Below are 21,690 nucleotides of genomic sequence, written 5' to 3'. Positions count from 1 at the left end.
ATGGTTTATTTTATTTTACATTCAAATTTTGACTGAAGATATGTTGGTACAGAATGGGATTAAGATTAATTCATAGCGATTTATCTTTTTCCTCTTTCTCCTTCCTTTTTTGATAAACACGTGATAATATTGATAGAACTTAATGAAGACTTAAGTAAAATACAATTAAGTTATGGATGACATGGAAAAGCAAACTTTAAATTATTCATAATGTGAACTATGCATGTTTCAACCATTTATCTCCTCATTTTGCATAATTCGGTCTTCAACAGGAAACTTTTCATTTAATTTTTTTCCAGGTCTTCCTCCCATTTTTTTGTGCATAGTTTAAGCAAGGAAGTCCGTAGACTCTTCCAAAGTCAATAAAAGTTTCTTTCCCAAGTGTCCAAAGAAGGTGATACAAGCGCATTGGACAAAAGTTTTCAATGTGTTTCTAATGAAATAATTACATTACGATGTGAATTCTAAGGATATTCTTCAAACTCTTGATGAAATACTAGGTTAATGGGGGATATAGAATTTGCTATATAGTTAAACTTTTCACACCTTCATTTGAAGTGTTTCATTAAGTTTGCTACGTGCATTTTCGTATGCAGCAAAATCAGACTTTAAAAACTATTTGGACACAATTTTATTGAAAAGTCCTCATTATAGTGAATTTGAGTCATTTATTTAAAAAGACATAGATTTTAAATGAAATTATTAAATTATGTTTAAAAATGAATGAAGAAGTTAGTTCTTCTATTTAAAGTTCAACAGATATAATTTGAGAGTTCTTAATAATTTTCTCTCATTAGAATAAGATCGTAGAGAGTACGTTCGTATAAGGAGAGATAGTCTCGGACTTATCGAGGAAACGGAAGCGTGGAGCTCTGTAGTCTGGGAACTTAGGAGTAAGGAGTACCCTGAAGAAAAATATTTCATAAAATTATTTGTAAATTATTGCAAATACTTATTGCGGACTTACCAAATGCTCGTAAATCGTATCGTAAAAAGTTCGTAAAAGTTTGTACTTGTAGTTTTTCACAATCATTGTTTGTGACGCTATCACTTAACGTGCGTTTTTGCTTTTTTACAAATATGTGTTCGTACATTTTTGTTTGAATGACAAAACTTTATACGAACAAATACCAAAATTTTACGAACTTTTTTGTGTGCGAATATTTAGCTATTACTAGTTCAGCTTGAAATCCGTCGGCTATATTTGTGTTCATTTAAGAGGCTAGTCATCTAGTCTTAATACCCAGTATTCCGACAGATATCGCAACTTAAAAAAAATATCTAGCTACGAAAATGTCGAGTTTTGTTCCAAAACTTAACTTGAGAAAAATTTCAGTAAAGCACGTCATTTGATTAAAGGTATCCACAGCCAAACCGTACCATCGAGAATCACCCGAAAAAATCCAAAAGACGAAAAAAATCGAAAAGAACCAAAAGACCAAAAACAATTAATGGCACCGATCTGTAAGCGTTTCTGGATAGAAATTATGAAAATAGCTTTGGTGGGCATTAGACTAGTCTTGCTAAAATATTTTCAAACATGTGCATTCTTTGGAAAAATAAAAATGAAGGAAAATGGGTGCCGCATAGCTTACCTAAAAACTAACAAAAAGTCAAAAATCAAAAATTTTTCAAGCATAGTACAGGCGCTAAGGAATGGCTATTATTCGGGTATCATAAACCGTAAACGTTTTTGCTTTCACCTAAAAGGATCAAAATCTGCAAAACGGCCACATATCTCCAGGAAGAAGACAATGTTCATTACTCGGGGGAACTAACGAGGAATTACGCATCATGAGCTACTAAAATTGAGTGAAACTGTCATTAGGACTTATTAACCCTTTAAAGACGAGAGGGTTGAAAATCCGAGGTCAGAAAAATTTTTTTTTTACTTTTTAGAGCAAAACATAATAATTATGTTTTAGCTTTAATTATTAAAAATAACTGTAAGAAAAAATTTGTTTTTGTGTCACCGGTGACCTAATCGTCTTTAAAGGGTTACCAATAACTTTTAATTGATTTTACATCATTATTGCTTAAAAAACGGCTATATTAAGTCAAACAACACGAGAGAATAATATCCTAACACGACTATGTTGCACGGCCTTGTACTTGTATGGTTCATTTCAACATCAAACCGCTGAATTCGGATGTATTACCGCCCCCGCTCTATTCGTTAGGCTTGTCCCTTTCTAACCGTGGTGTCACATATAAGATTATAATATTAATATTAAGAAAAGCCGGATAGAGAGGTATATAGAATGCAAAATTTCAAATGGAATATCACGTGCGTTAGAAAGAGTACACTCTAGTGGAGTAATACGATGAGTAAGATATTAGGGGAAAGTCGTCTGCCTTTAAATGCAGCAGCCTTCAAATGTTTCGATTTTTTCGTTGTTCTCAAAAGCATAAATTATATTCTATTAACTATTAGGTAGCTATCCATCATCCTCACAAATCATCAAAAAATGGAGAGCCTAGCTCCTATTTCCTAGATGCTAGATCAAAAAAAATGAAAATGAGCTCTAAACTGTAATTTTGATGTTCCACAAATCATGTGATTTTTCATAGTAAAAATCATTTTACAAATAAATCTCCCATTGTGACACATAGAAGGTTAATCAGGCTTAATATTTCTGTTAATACATTTTGGTTCAGATGACACAATTTTTGTGGGTGGCAAAAATTTGCAAATATCACCCTGCAGCAGCCTTTAAATGCTAATGTCGTGTGCCTTTAAATCCTATCTTTCCATACATCAAAACATGTGAAATCGAACTCCTACTTTTCTCTGACGAACGACATACAAATACTTATAACCTGCTATCTTGCTCCGGCCGGGATGTTTCAAGTTGACAATTTTCAACTTCAATGGCTTTTTCTTCCAAATTTTCATGTGCAAAACAATGCTTCAGAAAAATGTGAAGAAAAGTTATTGTTTAATGTCTTTTGACTGCAGTGATGATTTTAGTGAGTGCGTTAGGCTTCAACCTATTCATTTATAGCCCATTTAGTTTTATTGATTCAATATTCTCAGTGAAAAAAAAACATTTAAAGGCAGCTGCATCGCGTTTGAAGGCAGACTATGCCAGCTGCCTTCATACAAATCGACATCACTTTTTTAATTTCCTGAGAAGGAAAAACTGAGGACTTGCGAGTGCTAAATGAGGTAATCATATACGCTGAATGAACAAGAGAATTTTTTGGTGTAGTATAAAATAAAATCCATTTTGTGGATTCTTGAGAAAAAAATCTTAAATTTGGAACTCCATTTTTCGTTTGAAGGCAGACGACTTTCCCCTACTATTCGTATTAATTACTTTCTGAATCGTATTACAGGCAATTCGAGCAATTTTCCATGCGTTTCAACTGTGATTCGGTCAGTTTTCGAGCGAAACACGAGAGAGACAAGATAAAACACTTGCTGTCTTTTATTGGTATTCTCGCAGTTCAGAAAGTATTAATCTTAATATTAATCTTATATGTGACATGGTCATGAGAATCACTTGATCCGGTCGATGGTACATGGTTTGACTCAGCAGCATTTTGCCAATTTCTAGTTCTAGTGGAAAATTGGGTGTATGAATGGTTTTGATTAAAGAATATCTCATGATAACTTCAGGATATCCATTTATTGCCAAAAAAATAGCAAAAAAGTGTAGCTAGCAAGAACCGGTAATTTGAATATTCTTTTTGGATTTTCTTCTGGAATTTTTCATATTTTTTTCATAAAAAAATCAGCGGATTTCAAGTTGAGAATCTAGTTAAAAAAATATTCTAGCATGAATTAAAATCCATTATTTTCCCTTAAACAATAAAAAATCTTAATTTCAAAATCCGTTGTATGAACGTAAGGGTGTCTACACATTGCAAGCAGTTTTCGTCAAAAGTGGCTCTTTTGAAGGGAATCGTCTGCACTGTTGTAGGTAGAAACGTCAAAATTCTGTCAAAAATACGATTTTTGACGAAAATTGCTCCCAATGTGTAGAGGCCTTAACATATACTTTGTACACGTATGTTTGATAAAAGATTTCATTCCAAAAAACGTATGACGTTTTCGAACTGAATAGAATATTATGCTCAACGCACAGTAATTTTTGTTTGTAAGCATGTTTTCAAAATGTTTTATGAGAATGAGCGAGATGACTAGATTTAGATCTCACTCACTCTCATTGAAATATCAAAAACATGTGTACTAAACAAAATTTATTGTCCGTTGGGCATAATGCACTTTTTTTATTGTTTATTTTATTTTTCCTGTTATATTAAAAATGCAAATAAAAATATTTAACAATCCATGCAAAATACATCCACACAATGTAACGATTAATATCAATCGGTAATTTACTGGTTAATGCAAAGACTATTTAAACGAATATTTTGAATATCGGTAATATTTTGTAAATAATATACAGAATATTATGAATATTTTATGAATATTTTATAAATATTGCGAGACTTTGCGAATATTCATAATAATGATAGCTCAAAAATATTTTCTTGTTATTGTGCATTCCCTGGAGACTGTAAAAATTTTGCGAGTATTCTCACTCAGTATTTGCTGAATTTAAAAAAAATGGGAAAATGCAGTGAATATTTATCAGAAACTTATGATAAAAGCAAATCTTGATACGTTTTTGTAAATTGTTGCGCTTCTAAAGCATTTGTCGATGAATATCTGTCCTATCTCTTGTCCTATCTATCTATCTAAAATGACTGCACATCGTAAATATATTTTGTAGAGTGAATAAGTAAAAAAATAAATAGAACACCAATTAAATTTTTCTCACAATAAATTTTTATTATCACCAAAATTTATTGTGAGTCAGAAAGATAATTCGCAATAAATTTATATTTTTTAATATTTATGAAATAATTTCTTTACTAGATTTATTGATAGAAAAAATATTTCCCAATTTTTTCTACTCTACCAAGTCTGAAATAAATGCATTAAAATGACATATGATGCATTATGACAATTAGATGGTTGAACTCCTTCCGGTTGCGCTAGAAGTATTTATCCTCTTAGGACATCAAAACATAAAAGGTTTTCGCCAAAGCTTTCAGTGGTAACACATGTGATTTTTCCTCTAAAACCAGGATTTGTCTCTGAAAATTGAGAATTAGCTGCTGGAAAATTGTTTTCTGGACATCAATCAGAAAGCAGATGGGGAAATCAGGCTGAGGAAGTCGCATTGGTATTGCAAAAACCTTTGCGCTTTCCTGCACCTGTGACGTATTCAGAAGGATTTTATCTCCTTATTCCCTCGTATACATTTAAATTAACGTTTAAAATATGTACAGCAGTAATAGTAAATTTTATTAGTGTCCCAATTGAAAAGAAATAATCCTGATTAGGAGTACGCTCTTGTATAAGGCTAAAGTGTAATAGCGAGAAAGCTTATTTCCTTGTTAGAAAATGGAACTTTTCAATATTTACATTGTATTGTTCATCTCCTTATCCTTCTGTGAAGGTGCTGAGTACGAAGCTGCTGGGGAAGAAGTCAAATCTAAAGCTGAAGACAGTGACAATAATACACAGTGCTACAACGGAAACTGTACGTCTGCCCGAGGACAACAATGGAGTGATTGTACATACGGCAGTGAGGACCAAGGTGCCGCTGAAGAAGAAGGTGCGCGGAGAACGTTCCAAGAAGTCAAAGTTAACAAATCAGGTAGCCGATGGACAACCTTCAACGACTCAGAAGCCAAAGGTGGGCAAGAGAGTGGCCAAAGCAAGTCGGGAGAGTCCAAAGAAGGTAAGAGAAAATTAATACACTCTGAGTACCCAAAGAAAATATGGAAATTCTGGGAAAAATAATTTTTTGCACTATTGAGAACCGATAAAAATTCCATTCTTGGGATTTTTGGGCAAACTATAAGGATGTCCAAATCTAGTATATTTCTTTGTAGCAGCTTGATTAAAGGTGTCTACACATATGAGAAATTTCTGTCAAAAATGAGCTTCAAGAAATGTGCATCAAAAAATTTTTCTACACATTATAGTATGCATTTTTGACAAAGATGGGTTTTTGAAGAAAATTTGTCTAATGTGTAGGCAATTTCTTTCAATAATCATATTCAATTCAAGGTGATTTTCATCAAAAAATTTTTTAAAAAAAATGCGCCACAGCGGGCACAGCTCAAAAATAAAATGGTTGAAATTGAGCATAAGTCCTGCATAACTCAAATAGAATTGAATCTAAATTTTTAACAGGTGTCTTAATCTTAACCGTTTTATGTTTAACGGATGTGTATGTTTTCAGCACAATATTAACAGTTTCATGCTTCAGCTGTGCATATCGTCAATACGATCTTGAGCGTTTTATACTTAATCTGTGCGTGTTGTCAACACAAATTTAACAATTTTATAATTGAATTGTACCGATTTTTAGCACAATCTTATACATTTTTTAATTGAACTGTGCGTATCTTCGATACAATGTAAACCGTTTTATGCTTAAGCTGTGCAGATTTTATGCACAATATGAGAAGTGCGTGTTTTATGCACAATCTGAACCATCTTGTGCTTCAGCTCTGCGTGTTCTCAAAATAATTTTGAATTAAAATTTTAAAATATTTTTTTTTTTATTTAAACTCTAAATCTTGAAATAATATAAGGGCAAAATGCTTTTTAAAAGCTAAAGGGGCGCCCCAGAAAGTCTGAGGGTTTTTTCTTATTTAAAGCAGAGACACAACAAATTTTCATGAAAAATAATTACAAGAGCAAGAGACTTTGAATTGATAGTAATCCGTCAAAAATTTTTGAAGGAAAATAAACCCAATGTGGAGGCATTTGTCTTCAAAAATTCCTACAAAAATAGGATTTTTTTCTTTCAAGAATTTTTGAAATAATTCTTGATGAAATCAGCTCCATTGTGTAGATACCTTAAAGGTGTCTACACATTGGAGCTGATTTCATCAAGAATTATTTCAAGAATTTTTTAAAGAAAAATTCATATTTTTGAAGGAATTTTTGAAGAAAAATGCCTCCACACTGGGTTTTTTTCATCAAAAATTTTTTGACAGATTGCCATCATTTCCAAGTCTCTTGCTCTTCTGACTGTTTTTCACGAAAATTTGTTGTTTCACTGCTGGAAAAAGTGAGAAAAACGTTTGGTGAAGTTCCTTGGGATAGTATTTAGTGAATTTCTGAAGAAAATCTTCTAAATATGCAAGGGAGTAGTGTTTTTCTGGAGATGTCGTTCCTGGTTCCCTTCATATCTCCCTTCATATTGGATAGATGTCTTGTCTACTTATTTCGAAGTTCTTCTCATCATCCAGAGGCATATCCACAATCTTTTGTGGATATGCCACACAACACCTCAAGAATACACAGATGGATTAACTTCCGGCAATTTCTGGAGGAAAATCACAGGAAATGTTCCTTCAAAAGCTGGGTTGGATTCCACCAGGAACGACATTCCACCAGGAACGACATCTTAAGAAAAACACTACTCCCTTGCATATTTAGAAGATTTTCTTCAGAAATTCACTAAATACTATCCCAAGGAACTTCACCAAACGTTTTTCTTACTTTTTCCAGCAGAAAATTACAAATTTTCGTGAAAAACAATCTTGAATCGTGATGGTTTCCTTCAAGAATTCTGTCAAGAATGACTTTGATGAATTTTATTCCAATGTGTAGCGAGTAATTTCTTTCAAAAATTCTTGATGGAAATTACCTTCAATTGGATATGATTTTTGAAGAAATTTGTCTACACATTAGACAAATTTTCTTCAAAAATCCATCTTTTTGTCAAAAATTCACACCAATGTGTAGGCAATTTTCTTGAACAACACTTCTTGAAGCTCATTTTTGATAAAAATTTCTTATAATGTGTAGACACCTTAATTCCCTAACTAAGATATTTTTGATCAAAAAATTAGAATATTGGTTCGCTATGGTCCGGAAAGAGTTAATCCTTTAGAAACAAGTGAACTATTATAATGATAATGAACCATAAAAAATTATTTTTAATAATTTTAAATATTCTTTTCTCTGCCTGAAGATTTAAGAAAAGTACAGTAGACTCTCGCTAATCCCTGGACTCTTTTTCCGGGTGACATAAAATTATCCGTGAGACAGTTGAATTTTCAAAATTTTGTTGACATGTTGTCCCCATTTTGGGTTTTTTTTGTTAAAGCAAATGTGCTCTATCTACTGAAATTCTTTCTCATTGTAACTTTGTTTGGACAGTACGCATGTTTAGAGAGACTGTAGATTTAGTCAGGTTGGGATTCACTCCACAAATTTTCAATGAAAACAAAAAAATCGTTGGATTTCAAACAATTTGATGTGTATCACTCTCAAAATCCGTATGACATTTTGGTCCCGCTCTCACGGATAAGCGAGAGTCTACTGTAATTACCAAATTAATCAGACATATTTCTCGTTAAGTCTGAAACTTGTAATAAATTCTTAGATTAAACACCGTGTAAACTTTTAGCGGGAAACTCTTTGCCATAATTATTCAATTATTCCTTGCTAATTACAGTTACAATAAAGTATTTATTGAAAAGAATTTAGTCAATAATAAAGCTAAAAACTCGTTTTTTTTAATAGAGACTTTTTGGAAATTTTCTAGATGGAATTAACAGGGTTGCAATTAATAATGTTTCACTAATGAAACGGTCAAAATTTGCATATTTTCCATCTTTGAAAAAAAAATTACCCTGTTGATTGGGGAAATAATTGATTAATTTTTAAAGGTGGCCAAAGCGAAGAAGAAGACACGAGTGTCAGCTCCTGTTGTAGCAGAGGAACAGCAGCAGCAGAATCCTGTAGTCACTGAACCCACGCTGACCCTCAAAGGTACCAAGAGGCAGAAGAAGAAGCACAAGGAGATCATTGACTACAGCAGCCGAACGGAGAATCATAGCAATACCTTCAGCAAAGTCCACAAATGGCTTCTGGAGTCTCCAATTGTGTCCCAGCCAGTCAATCAAGTGCAGCACAGCAGCAAAGTGGCCAATCTCATGAGTAAGAGCCAGTCAACTCCTGAGCGGCTCACAAAGAAGTCTCCCAAGAAGACTAAATCTGTGGGAAATCTCAATGACAAAGTCAAACTGCAGGTGGTCTACAAGCCACCCTTCAAATTCAGCCTGAAACTGTCGAAAAATGCCTCAGTGAAGACGCACGTGATTGCCAATCGGGTGAGTCGCAATGCCAGAAAAGTTGTCGGGAGGATGGACAAGAAGCGAGTTGGGGCATTCAATGGGGATCTAGACACAAGTAGAAGACGCACAGCTTTGCTCATCCGGACGACGGAGGAAGAGGGGCAACAGGAGGAGATTCCTGCGGTGACAAAGAACGCAGCAGGAACACCCAGTGAACCCAATTATGAGACTGTAGAAGGTAGTCAGGCACCTTTATATGAAAATGTCAACGCAGGAAGTAATCATGAAGGTAAGTTGTCTCTATAAACTCAAAAAATATGAATCCAATCATTTAATTTTTCCATCCTGAATTTAGTAAAACATTAAAAAAAAAGAAAAACAAAAAGCAACATTATAGTGAGCAAATTTTAGTGCAAAATCCAAAAGGCAAAATGCAAAATACATTATTCTTTTATCTCAGTCTGCAGATCAGATAAATTCAAAATTAGATAGCTTAACGGCGTTATCACACTTGCACATTAAAATTTTAATGTGATTCACATTAATTGTCGCTTGTGAGTGTCCAAATATGTTATTTGTGTCTTTGAGTCACTTAATATTTGGGGTTTTTCTATTTATTGATAAAGAAGTGTACTTGGCCTGCAAAAATAAGTTTAAATTTACCCAAAGCATAAATATTTTTCACATTAAAAAATTAAAGAGAAAATCGCATTAAGTTTTCGCATTAATGCTATAAATCAATTTATATCAAATTTTGCGGGCCAAGTCTACCTTTTTATCAACAAATAGATCAAATTTTGAATATAAAATGATTCAAACACACAAATTACACATTTGGACTCTCACCAGCGACAATTAATGTGAATCATATTAAAATTTTAATGTGCAAGTGTGATAACACAGTAAAAGATATAGGAGGAAGTGCCCATGCTTTTAACAGTCCCAAGCTTCATAATGACTAAATTTTTCCTATGTTTTTCAATAAATGTGACTCATCGCGCCCATATTTTAAAAACTCTGCGAAAGTCCTCAGTTTTTACATTGTTTGATAAAGAAAAAAATTGAAAAAAGTGATAAGAACAAAAGAAAAAGAATTACACGAAATGAAGACCCAGCAAAAGACAAAAGAACAATAGAAAAAATAACAAAAATTAAGCAAAAATAGAAAGAATGTTACTACACTGAGACAAAAAAGAGGCTACGATTAACTTTTTTTCGTCATAACTCTAACACTTTTCGGGTGTAAATATATATCAACATTTTTTAATGTTAATTTTACACCTTTTGAGGGTAAAATCAACATGAAAAAAGGGTAAATTTATCCCATAATACACCTAAAAAGGGTAATATTTACACCGATTTTGCATCAATAATGCAAGGTAAAATTAACATTTTCGGAATGTTATTTTGGCTTTTTCGGATTTCTCTCAGTCAGCTCCCATCTGACTCAGACTAATAGGGAAAAGTACTCTCACTTCGCATAATGTGAATTTTCTTGTATTTTTCCTAAGAGACTTAGGGTAAGTGTGCCAAATTTCGGCATAGTTGCATATAAGCACCGAAGTCCTAAGTTTGAAATGCAATATTTTTAATTCATATTGATATTTTTTGTTACTTCCTTTTCGGGAGGGTTGTGTGAAACCTTGAAAACTAGTTTATCATCTTTGTTTTTTTTAAATTATTTCCTAAAATATTAAAAAATTAATACTAATATGGACATTGCTTTGGGTAGTATTTCGGCCACTTTGAGTGAAATACCGGCCACCTTTTTTCTGACCACCTTTTGTGACGCAACGGATAGAAAATTTCAAAACGTCAAACGGAACTAGTTTAGTATTTACAGTAGACTCTCCCAAATTCGGGCATTTGGGACCGAAATGTCAACCGAATTAGAGAGAAATTCGGGCAGCAAATTATTTGAAATGCAACGATTTTTTGTACATTTGCATACTCATATTGAGTTTATATGCTCATTGCTATTATAAATTTCATGAAAACCTCTTTATAATTCAAAATCACATCAAAACTAAGACAAATCATGACAAATTTGAGCATATGTGCTTCATTTGATAATCCTAATCGAACTTGAAAAATGTCAACAAACTTTTTTCAAATTTAACTCCCGCCCGAATTATAAAGTAGCCCGATCTTAAAAGAGCCGAATTAGCGAGAGTCTACTGTAGTTTAATACGTTTATATGACCCACAAGCCCTGAGATCTTCCGTATAATTTGTCCTGAAGACCTGAAGAGTAGCATCTCAAATTTACGTGCAGATTTCCGTAGCAATTTTCCCTTCATGAGCTTTACTAAGGCCTTTTCCACATTATCTTTTTAATAGAAGCGATGGTATTTTTTCTCTGGACATTGTAGAACTCAGAAATTGAAAAAAAACATAAAATGAATAAGAAATTTAGGAACGCAAAAGATGTTGCCGGAATAGGCAACATTGTTGTGAAACATTTTTTGGGACATGACTGTAATGACATGACATTGATCATTATTTGTACCAAGCAGTCTCTTTAGAATTGTATTCAATAAAGAACGGCATTCGATATCCAGAACTGATGCTGGAGTGATCTTTTATTTTCGCTCCCCTCAAAAAAATGTCGAATCAACCTTATCAACATTACCTCACCGGAGAGACGCTCACAAAGTATATACTTTTTTACGCGAAATACAGAATTCAGCTGGGAAATGTTACCCGAAATTTAAAAATTGATTCACTATTAACATAAACAGAAACAATTTTTAATAAAAACTAATCAGTTTTCATGAAAAACCTTCTGCACTTCACCACAAATCAGAAGACTGCTAGAAACACAAAATCGATCTGTCACATTTTTTGTAGGAGTCTTTCCCCGTCAAATCATTGGTCTACCTGCCGATTTTACTCGGAGGTTTTTTGAATTGTAACGGTATATTCTAGTACATTCACAGAAAATCTCTAGATTTTCGGCAGAATTTCTACGTAGAAAATCTGCAGATTTTCGGCAGAAATTCTGCCGAAAATCTCCAGATTCTCGGCAGAATTTCTGCATTGGACATCTGCGTAGTCTCTATTGTCTCAACAAAAATATTCTTGATTTATCAAGAAACTGTAGAAGTTACAAAGAAAATAGTATGCTCTGCTTAACAAGCATTACTGAATGATACAAAAACACGAAATTTAGGTCGACATTCTGCTTAAAGTTTTTACTTCACTATTCTCTACTTATAACACGGCGTCGCAGAATTTTTTATTTTATATAAACACTGTGATATCACCAAGAATAACTCTATTGAATTTTGCAAACTTCAGTGAAATATATTCCGTCTTTTCTGACACAGCTGTCTGGAAAGTCTCGAATGTAGAAAAATCTACAGAAAATCGGCAAAATATCTACAAGAATTCGTCAGAGTATGCATCAGGATTCGTCAGAAAATCTGCAAAAATTTCTGACGAATTTTGTCCCAAGCTCAAATAAAATTCGTAGGAATATCTACAGATTTCTCGGCAGATTTTCTGCAGAGGTGTAGATATTTTCTGCAGAAATCTTAAAGATATCTGACGAAATTAATGCACGGGTCCACACTGAGTTTATACAACGTAATTTAAATTCAAATTATACCTAAAATTTTACAGTCTTTGTGTTAACCCTTTAACGACGAGACACTTTTTACGGTGTGAAAATCAACAATAAAAATTAAACTGGTAAATATAATCAATAATAAGTCTTACATATAACCTTGGAAAGTTCAACAGACTCTGATTCGGTGTATTTTGTGCCTCTATGAACGATAGGGACAAAAATAGCCCAAAAATTTAAGTAATTTTTCTGACAATACCTATGAATAGTAATTTTCGCTTTAATGAAAAATATTACGTATGAGTATTGTAGTTTGCATTGCCAAAAGGGATTTGCTTAAAAATAATTGGAAGATTAAAAAATAAATAAAATCAATTATGAATTTGAGAATTTAAAAATTCACCATTTTTGAGCTTAAATATTTACTATATATCAAATAGCTGGAGATTTCCAAAAAATATCCTAGATTCCTTCAACCTTCTACTTTGCAATTAGGTACAAACCTAAGAAAAAATAACTTTAGGAAGTCAGGAAAATTTTTTTTTTGTGGGACACTGGTGTTCCAATCGTCCTTAAAGGGTTAATACATCCTAAAATGAATAAATATTTAAAAACAAAATGAATTCATTGACTATTCGAAGATCAGATACATAATTTTAATTAATTTATTTGCATGACCGAAATTACACTCAAAGTGGCCGAAATTAGAAGCTGGCCGAAATTTGCCACACTTCCTCTATATGAGAAAAAATGAAATGTTAGAAGCCAGAGTTTTGCAAAGACTGAAAGCCTTCCCCTGATAGTTTTTTAGAAATTTATTTTTTAATCTAAAGGGAATTTTATGTCTTGAAGTTGCACTTAAAATTCCTGTGTCAACAAAATTCTAATCGATCTAATCGAAGGTTTGTGGATTTCTAAATTGGATTTGTCATTGAGAATATGACCAAATCTCAAGAGTCCCTTCTCGTGTCCCTTTTCTGTCACATTGTAAATTTATATCTTAATGGGATTTTGGAGATGAAATGCCTTATTGTTTTTTTTTTTTTTCTTCAAAGTCATCAACACTGCCACTTTCCGGGTGCGTAAGAGCTCAAGTGGTGGCCATGTGGATAGTCTCAATCGCACCAGCAGCCACAAGTCGCATTCCCTGGGAGGATCAAGTGGCAGCGACACCCTCGAGACGACGATGCGAAGTCGCGGAAGTCGCTCGAGTGGAATGCGCGGCAGCACAACGAATCTCAGCATGAAGGATTGGCGAGGAAGTGGGAACAATTTGACTAGGCATCCAGGTGAGGGCCTAATGCGCTCCAGCACGACAAATCTCGTCACTAGATGCCGCGAGGAGGGAAGTTTGGGTCGGGAGAGGCTGCATCGGCATTCCAATGGGAATCTCAATGGGGCAGAGGAGATTTCGGGTGGTATTCAACGGAGGGGGAGGAAGAATAGCAATGCGAGTGTGGCTAAAGTGCCAATTTCGCGTACTGCCAGCAATAGCAATCTCAAAATTCCATCAATGCGACGAGGTAGCATTGGGAATATCCCAAGAGCCAGTCTCAATGCCAACTACACGAGGCACAATTCTGTGCAAGTTCCCAGGGTTTCTGCTGCAACTGCTGCAGCTTCCGGGAGACCCAATACATCGGCCTGCGACGATGTGGCAGCTTTTGAGTGGCCACCTGTGCTGTCCACGAGTGCCAAGCAGGCCCGGGATGAACCACTGCCCTCGGATTTGGAGGTAATGTGTTCAGATGTTGAAAATCTAATGCACGATCGATAGAATTTCTGTCTGTCAATTAATGTGAAAGGGAGAAGGTGAGATATTGGAGCAATTCTCCTGTGTCAATTTACCCAGTGAAATTGACTGAATAGTCTGATAATCCCCAGAGGAGCCCAATTACTTCAAAGACTCCGGAGATTAATAGGTTTTTAATGCATTTGTGGACATTCGAGCATGATGATTGAGGAATTTGTTGGATTTTGGGGAATTATTGCCAAAATTGGTATTTATTATTTGTATTTCCTCCCTTAAAGGAGGACAACAAAAAGGGGTTTCTTAGTTTTGTAAAAAAAAAAGAAGAAAAAACACGAAAACAATTTATGATAAATTGAAAAGTCGCAGAAAGAATCATAATCCACGATAAAAAGAACCTGGATATACCGCAAAAGTTGTATCAAAAACTTTTGAGTTTGTTTTTTGGTAAATTGTTTAATAGAAAGTCAAGTTATTATAAGTTTTTGCATTATTTTTTTCTGGGTTGCACTGACGGACTTGAAGAAAATGCCCTTGAATTATTCCTAATACAGGGAGCCTCGTTTTGATTGACATTTGTGGGACAGAAAAAAAACCGTAAATTTACCCCAGTAACACAGAAAAATTGCATAACTTTAGGAGATTTCTTTTGAAGAAGTTACATAAACGCCGTAATGTATGCAAAAATGAATTTGTCGCCATTTTTTTGGCCAATTTTAAAAACGATTTTACGGATTTTACAAATTAAGCTCCCAATAGTAGGCTATTCAAATACAAGTCATTCACTGCGCCAGAGGAACCACTACTAAAGGAAAAAGTCGTTTTTGCATTCGAATCTGGCAACACTAAAAAAAGTGGCTGATGTTGCATTTAATTTTAAATGTTTTTAGGAATTTTTATTATTCTTGAGGAATTCTTCTTGCCTAATTTTGTTGAAAGAGGACTAATAAATATAAAAAATGCGATTATTGTGATAAATTTGTAAAACTTGCATTTTTTTTTTTTTTGAGACCAAAAGACAGTCTGGACGATATTGGTGTCTGAGGACGAAATGTCCGCCTTGGCCATGTCAAAAACATATCCAAAAATGGAAAGGATCGATGGTTTATTTCTTGAGATATTTCCAAAAGAATGGTTTCTGGAGGAGAAGGAGTGGGATGAGAGGCAAATGCATGTGTTGTTTCGATTCCTTAGATTGACTTTTGGGGGGTACTCAGAACAACCAAAATCGCTAACTTTGTCTCTTTGGTCAGAAAATTGATCAGAAGAAATTCTGCTCTTCTGACCAGATTATTAGCAAGTGCAAGAAGAAGAGGTCGGGCGTCTTTGAGATGTATGGATGAAATGTCCGCTAGGACACTCTTTAAAACATATCCAAAAATGAAATGCAACGATGGTCTAGTTCTTGAGATATTCCTAAAAGAGTGGTTTCTGGAGGAGAAGGATAGACGTTGGGGTGAAATTGAAGTGACATTTGGATTCCTTGGATCAACTTATGGGGGGGTACTCAGAATATTCCAAGTCGATATCTTCATTAGTTTGTCCAGAAAATGTGATAGAATGATTTCTGTCATTTTTTCTTTGCGTGTAACATTGCAAAATTCTTGCAAAAGTCGATGAATAAAAAAAAGTAAGATGTCCAAAAAAAAAAGTTTCTTCCACAAATTACACCCTTTGAGTTCCTCTAACAAATATAGTCCATATGTTAGAATTGTGGGTCACTCCTGGTCCCAGAAGTAGATGGCCAAAATAGAGGTTGCAAAAAGTGTCTTCTTCGACATAAATGGTTCTGGATGATCATGGTTTATCCATAGCAGATTAAGTATACCAGATTCTAAAAGCTAATGAACCAAGCTTTCCAACAATAGTTCACTCATCCAATTATGCTCATCAGGAGCTGAGATATACCACTCCAAATTTTCGACGTCTTCTACTGACAGAATATATGTGCTCATCTAATATATCAACATTTTTTAATGTTAATTTTACACCTTTTTAAGGGTAAATTTAACATGAAAAAGGTAACTTTAACCCCCAATACACCTAAAAAGGGTAATATTTACACCGATTTCGGATCAATACTGCAGGGTAAAATTCACATTTCCGGAATGTTATTTTAACTTTTTCGGATTTCTCTCAGTAAAAGAAAAAATAATGGCGTAAAAAATTGTGAATATTTAAAAATTAGGACATTTAAATTAGAACGCCAAAAAATAGGGGCGCCGAAAATTCAGAAGGTTAAATCTTAAAGCGTTAAAATATGAAGGAGCTCTAATAGAGACATATTAAAAGTATTGCGCCCACAAAATAGGGGCCGAAAAATTATAGAGTGGAAAAACCAATGATAAACCTATTTCACCTTATAAAGATGTAATTCTGTTATTAAAAATTCGGTTTGTGTGCAAACTTGAGGGGTTCTTATTTCCAAAATAACGCTAATTTGCTTTCATAATTTACTAGACACAGTATTTGTAACAGGTCAATTAAGGGAAATGTACCAGCAATCGTCAGTGTACCTCGAATAAGGTGTATGATTTCCAGAGACCATAGATCTTTTTTGAAGGAGAGTATTCCTGCGCAAGAAACACGTCCTTTGATTTAAAAAATATTTAAAGATTAAAGAGGAAAGTCTTGGTAATCGCAGGAACAATTAAGAGATAGGGGATAGTTTGTTCTGAGAATTATTTTCCTTATGTCATTCTCTATAAATCTTCCTTAGATATGAACATATTAAAAATTTACGAACTGCGATGGAATAAATTTAATTAAAATATTTCTATCCATTTCATAAAGATTTTCATTTTAAATCGGTACGATTGATTTCGAGAAAATCTTAAAAAATCGTATTTTTGTACATTTTCCAAAATATCTAAAAAAAAAACACAGAGAAAGAGAAAATTTCCGAAAATTTGGCTGTTAATTTTTAGCATGAAGAATAGTTCAAAAATATATCCTGTGAACATTATCCTGTCAATGGGTATTCTATCTTGGACTCCTCAAAAATTCTTGGCAAATTTCCGGAATTCCGGAAATCCGGAAAGTCTTCTATTATTTATAAGTGTGACAGACTGGAAACAGATTCTCTTAGATCCTTCTAGAAATAATAAAAATGTCACATGCTTAGTACTATAAGGATTCTAGACACTTTTTTTTTATTTATTTGTAGAGAAACAGAAGAGAACTTGACATTTTTGTCAAATTTATGTCTGTCTGATCATCCACAGTCGTTTTTTTATCTAAAAAAAACTGCAAGTTTCAGTAATTTATCACAATTATCGAGTTTTTAATACTTATTTGTCTTTTATGTGAAACATTACACTAGGTCCCGGCATTATGCACATTTTCGGGACCGAAAAAAAAAACGCGCGAAATGGCATTAAGCATCGAGAAAATTTGCATACCCGCAGGGGACTTTTGAATAAATCTGCCGTAGAACGATTTTCGCGGAGTAAAACTAGTTCAAACAAATTTTGGCCAGAATTCCTCAATAAATGGTTAGAATATTTAAAAAATTTACCTTAATAAAAGAAATTAAAGTTTTATTCTGAAAAAGTAGCAAAATGTTTTCAAATTTCCCGCGGCGCAATATGGTATACATTCAGGCGTATTTCAAAAATGATTTCATAAATTGACTCCCAATGGTAGGCAAACTTGCATAATTGTATGTGCATAATTCCGTCAGGTGCATAATCCCGAAGGACTTAATGCCGGGACTGAGTGTAGGTAAGAAGTACAAGAAAGATTCCTCGAGGGAAAAAAACTTCAAAATTGAATTGCAGTGTATCAACCATTTTTTAGTGTTGCCAGATTCGAGTGCAAAAACAACTTTTTCCTTTAGTAAGTGGTTCCTCTGGTCCATGTTCTCTTGGTGCTAGCTCTGCCCTCGGGCGGCGGACACAGGAAACCCTCTGATTGATCTTATTAACAATTAACAGATTTTGGACGCCATTTTTAAGCTTTTATGTATCGGTTTTCTGATTATTATGTTATTAAATCAGTTGACATTTGTAGAAAGCATCTTCAGTCTTGTCGACTTTTCTGATTGGCTGGATCATTATAGCACTCAAAGCTTTCAAAAACTTTAGCCAATCAGAGAGAGCTACTCTTCTAAAACATTTTATAGCATTGAATATTTCATTAAAAGTTGATAATGCTTTATTTGTGATTCAAGAAAAAAATTGCAGGAATTATAGAAATGTTTATCAATTTTTGCAAAATATCCGGGTTCTTTTCACAATCATATCATCAAGCTAGTTTAGTAGAAAATAATAAAATAAATAGGTAATAATAAAGGAAAGAGATGTAGGAAAAAAAAAAGAATGATTTATAGGATATTATTAAAAATTGAGGTATTGTAATTGAATAGGTCTAACGGGTGAAATGGGACGAAAGAGCACTAACGACAAGAAATAACATGCAGAGTTATATTTCCATCAGGGAATTAACGAATTAGGTAATTAGGTATAATTAAAAAGATAATGAAATTTGGATAGTATTGATTGTACATAATAATGAAGCCTAAAAAGCTAAAAGGAAATCACTTATCTTAAACCAATAATGACGCTTTGACTGTATAATTAAATAAATAAAAAAAAACTATGTGAAGATATTATGTATAAAAAATAGATATTTAAAATTTAATAATATTAAAAACTTTAACATTCCATTTTAAGTTCCGAGAATTTTTTTCTTTCCTAAAAGCTTCCTATTTATCGAATCATTTGAGAGTAATTTTAATTGTTTTATATACCTAGTCCATTCTTTGAAAAAAAGCCTTTTGATAAAAAATTTTTAAATTTACCTCATTTTTGAGGCACTTTAATTTTTTTTCATTGCACCTCTATCGATGTTATTAATTCAAATTTAAAAATAAAGATTGAGAACAATACTCAAGAAAATAAAGAAGAAATAGAAGCTTCCAAAAATCTTTTAAAGACAAAAAAAAAGACAGAAAAAATATTTTTAATGAAAAGAAAATATTATCTATTACAATCTAAAAAGAAAACGTAAAATTTACTACTCACGGAAATCGAATGAATTAAATCGTGGAAATATTATACAAATGCAATTGTAAAAGATATTTTAAAAAAATACACAATATATTTTTAATCGTTTCCTCTAAAAGAAAAAAAATATACCTACCGAGCCAAAAAAAAAAGTGGAAAAAGAATCTTCTATAAATTGAACCTGAGATGTAAGTAAAAGAAAAAATTGAATCTGAAAATATAAGATTATCGCACTATTTAGTAAAGTATTCCAATAATGCTACACTTCGCCTTGCTGTATTGAAAAAAAAACAAAATTTATTAAGTAAAAAAGGCTAAATATTGAACGAATGAAAAGTAATTTAAAAGGAGATATTTGTAAATATTCTTTAATTACAAAAATTCACGAATGAGTCCTATAAATTTTAGTTCTTTTTTGAACAAAATTTTTAATGAAATATTTGACGAATTTGGAAGTTTTAAAAAGAAATTATAATTAATAATTTTAGTTATATGACAGGAGAAATTTAATAAAATATTTGTCTAATTCATTGAACAGAATAAAAAAAAAACTAAACGAAACCAACATGAACGATAACTTGTACTTTTGTAATACTAATAAATGGAATTAATATATTGCAAAAATGTGATTTTATTTTCCAAAAGGATTTCTAAGATTGACTTGGATCGACACAGCAGCACTCTTACGATTAAGTCACGAACTTGCAGTGTAACGTGAACTTGTAAGTAATTTAAATGCTTTTTTATAATAATAATTATAATTAATCACACTGTTTTATAAATGGAAAAGTAATGTTTGGAATCGATTTTTTTTATTTATTTCTAATAGAAATAGATTGGTAAGTGTTATCTTTCGCTATTTATTCCCATCTCTTCGAGAGGAATAGGTTATAGTTAATCCTTAAATTAAAGCACTAGGTTACAACTGGGTAATTTCGAATCAGGCCTCAATTGGAATTTTGAGACTTCCTCACCGTTTCAGATTAGCAAAGAGAAAAAGAATAGCTTGAGGAAATGCAAAGTCTACACTCATGAGTACTACTTAATGGTCTTTTTATTTTGCATAATATACAGAACACTATTTCAAATTTGTGACTGAAATGTCACCCAAATTATAGAGAATTTCGGGCGACAAACTATTTGAAATTCGAAGATTTTTTGTTCATGCACATATTAAGTTTACATGCGCATATTTGTTGTAAATTTAATGAAAAAACCTCTTATTAATGCAAAATCACATCATAACGAAAAGGCTCTGTAGTTGGCCAGTTTCTCAACTCGGTCAGTGGAATTATTTAACCAATTCTATAATGTTGTACAGTCAATTTCTATAAAATTTCGTTGATGTGCATTATGTATCATATAATAGACCTCTCATAATGTTAGACCGATTAGACCGATTAGACCATTGAGAATTGAGACCATTGAGATTTGAGGAACTGGTCGACTACAGGACCTTTACCCTAACTAAGACAAACCATGGCAAATTTGAGCATGGCTTATTCAATAATCATAATCTAACTTGAAAAATGAATCTACTGTAAAATAATTAAGAAATTTCAAACTTCAAGATTAGATTCTGTTGAAAATTACCCGATCGTACCCTACTTAAGCTCTAGTTTGTTTGTTATTGCTAAATATCTTAAATATTAATTAGATTTCAATCTAAGAGTTTTTTTATATTGTGTCTTAGATCTCAAATATTGGAGATCTGCCGCAATGACAAGTTGTGAAAAAAATATATGTGGGTTGTAACACAAAAAATTGAACCACAAAATTTTAATATTCTATTGTAACACATCAAATATTATTTTGGTTTTTCGAAATCATTTTGTAATTGAAGATATCTGCGATGAGGCCCTTAGTATGCACAGGCCATAAGTAATGCCATAATTCCCTAGACACACTTACTACTTAAACCGAGAAACGGCTTAACGTCATAATCAAAATAATGATTAGATTACATTTCCGTCAGTTTCTGACTAATCCGTCTCTCGGCTTTAGTCGTAAGTGTGTCTAGGGCATAATTCTAATACGTTCTTCAGACTAAGAGCTTAGCTCAGTTATCGGACGTCTTGATTTTCTAAACACAAATACTTGCAGTAAGTTTTCGATATTTGTCCCCCACATTATTACATAAATATTTACCCTTACAAATCCTAATCAAAAAAATCCAATAACTTCGCCTCTTGAAATAAAAGCAGTTAAGCCTCATTAACCCTACCTCTGAAGCACTACGGTCATGAT

At 32.9% G+C, this 21,690-nt stretch overlaps 1 protein-coding gene across 1 annotated transcript in view; it reads left to right on the top strand.

Moving 5' to 3' along the window:
* The window catches only part of LOC129798494 (uncharacterized), a 175,979-nt gene extending 155,912 nt beyond the window's left edge, over positions 1-20,067 (top strand). Inside the window, exons 11-13 of the mRNA XM_055841669.1 lie at positions 5,475-5,759; positions 8,713-9,409; positions 13,743-20,067. Coding sequence (XP_055697644.1) covers positions 5,475-5,759; positions 8,713-9,409; positions 13,743-14,464 — 1,704 coding nt within the window. The 3' untranslated portion in view covers positions 14,465-20,067. The remainder of the gene's footprint in view (positions 1-5,474; positions 5,760-8,712; positions 9,410-13,742) is intronic.
* Positions 20,068-21,690: the final 1,623 nt, after the last annotated feature.

The sequence above is a fragment of the Phlebotomus papatasi genome, chromosome 1, assembly GCF_024763615.1.
Source record: "Phlebotomus papatasi isolate M1 chromosome 1, Ppap_2.1, whole genome shotgun sequence".
NCBI lineage: Eukaryota > Metazoa > Arthropoda > Insecta > Diptera > Psychodidae > Phlebotomus > Phlebotomus papatasi.
This window is presented reverse-complemented; position numbering and strand designations above follow the sequence as displayed.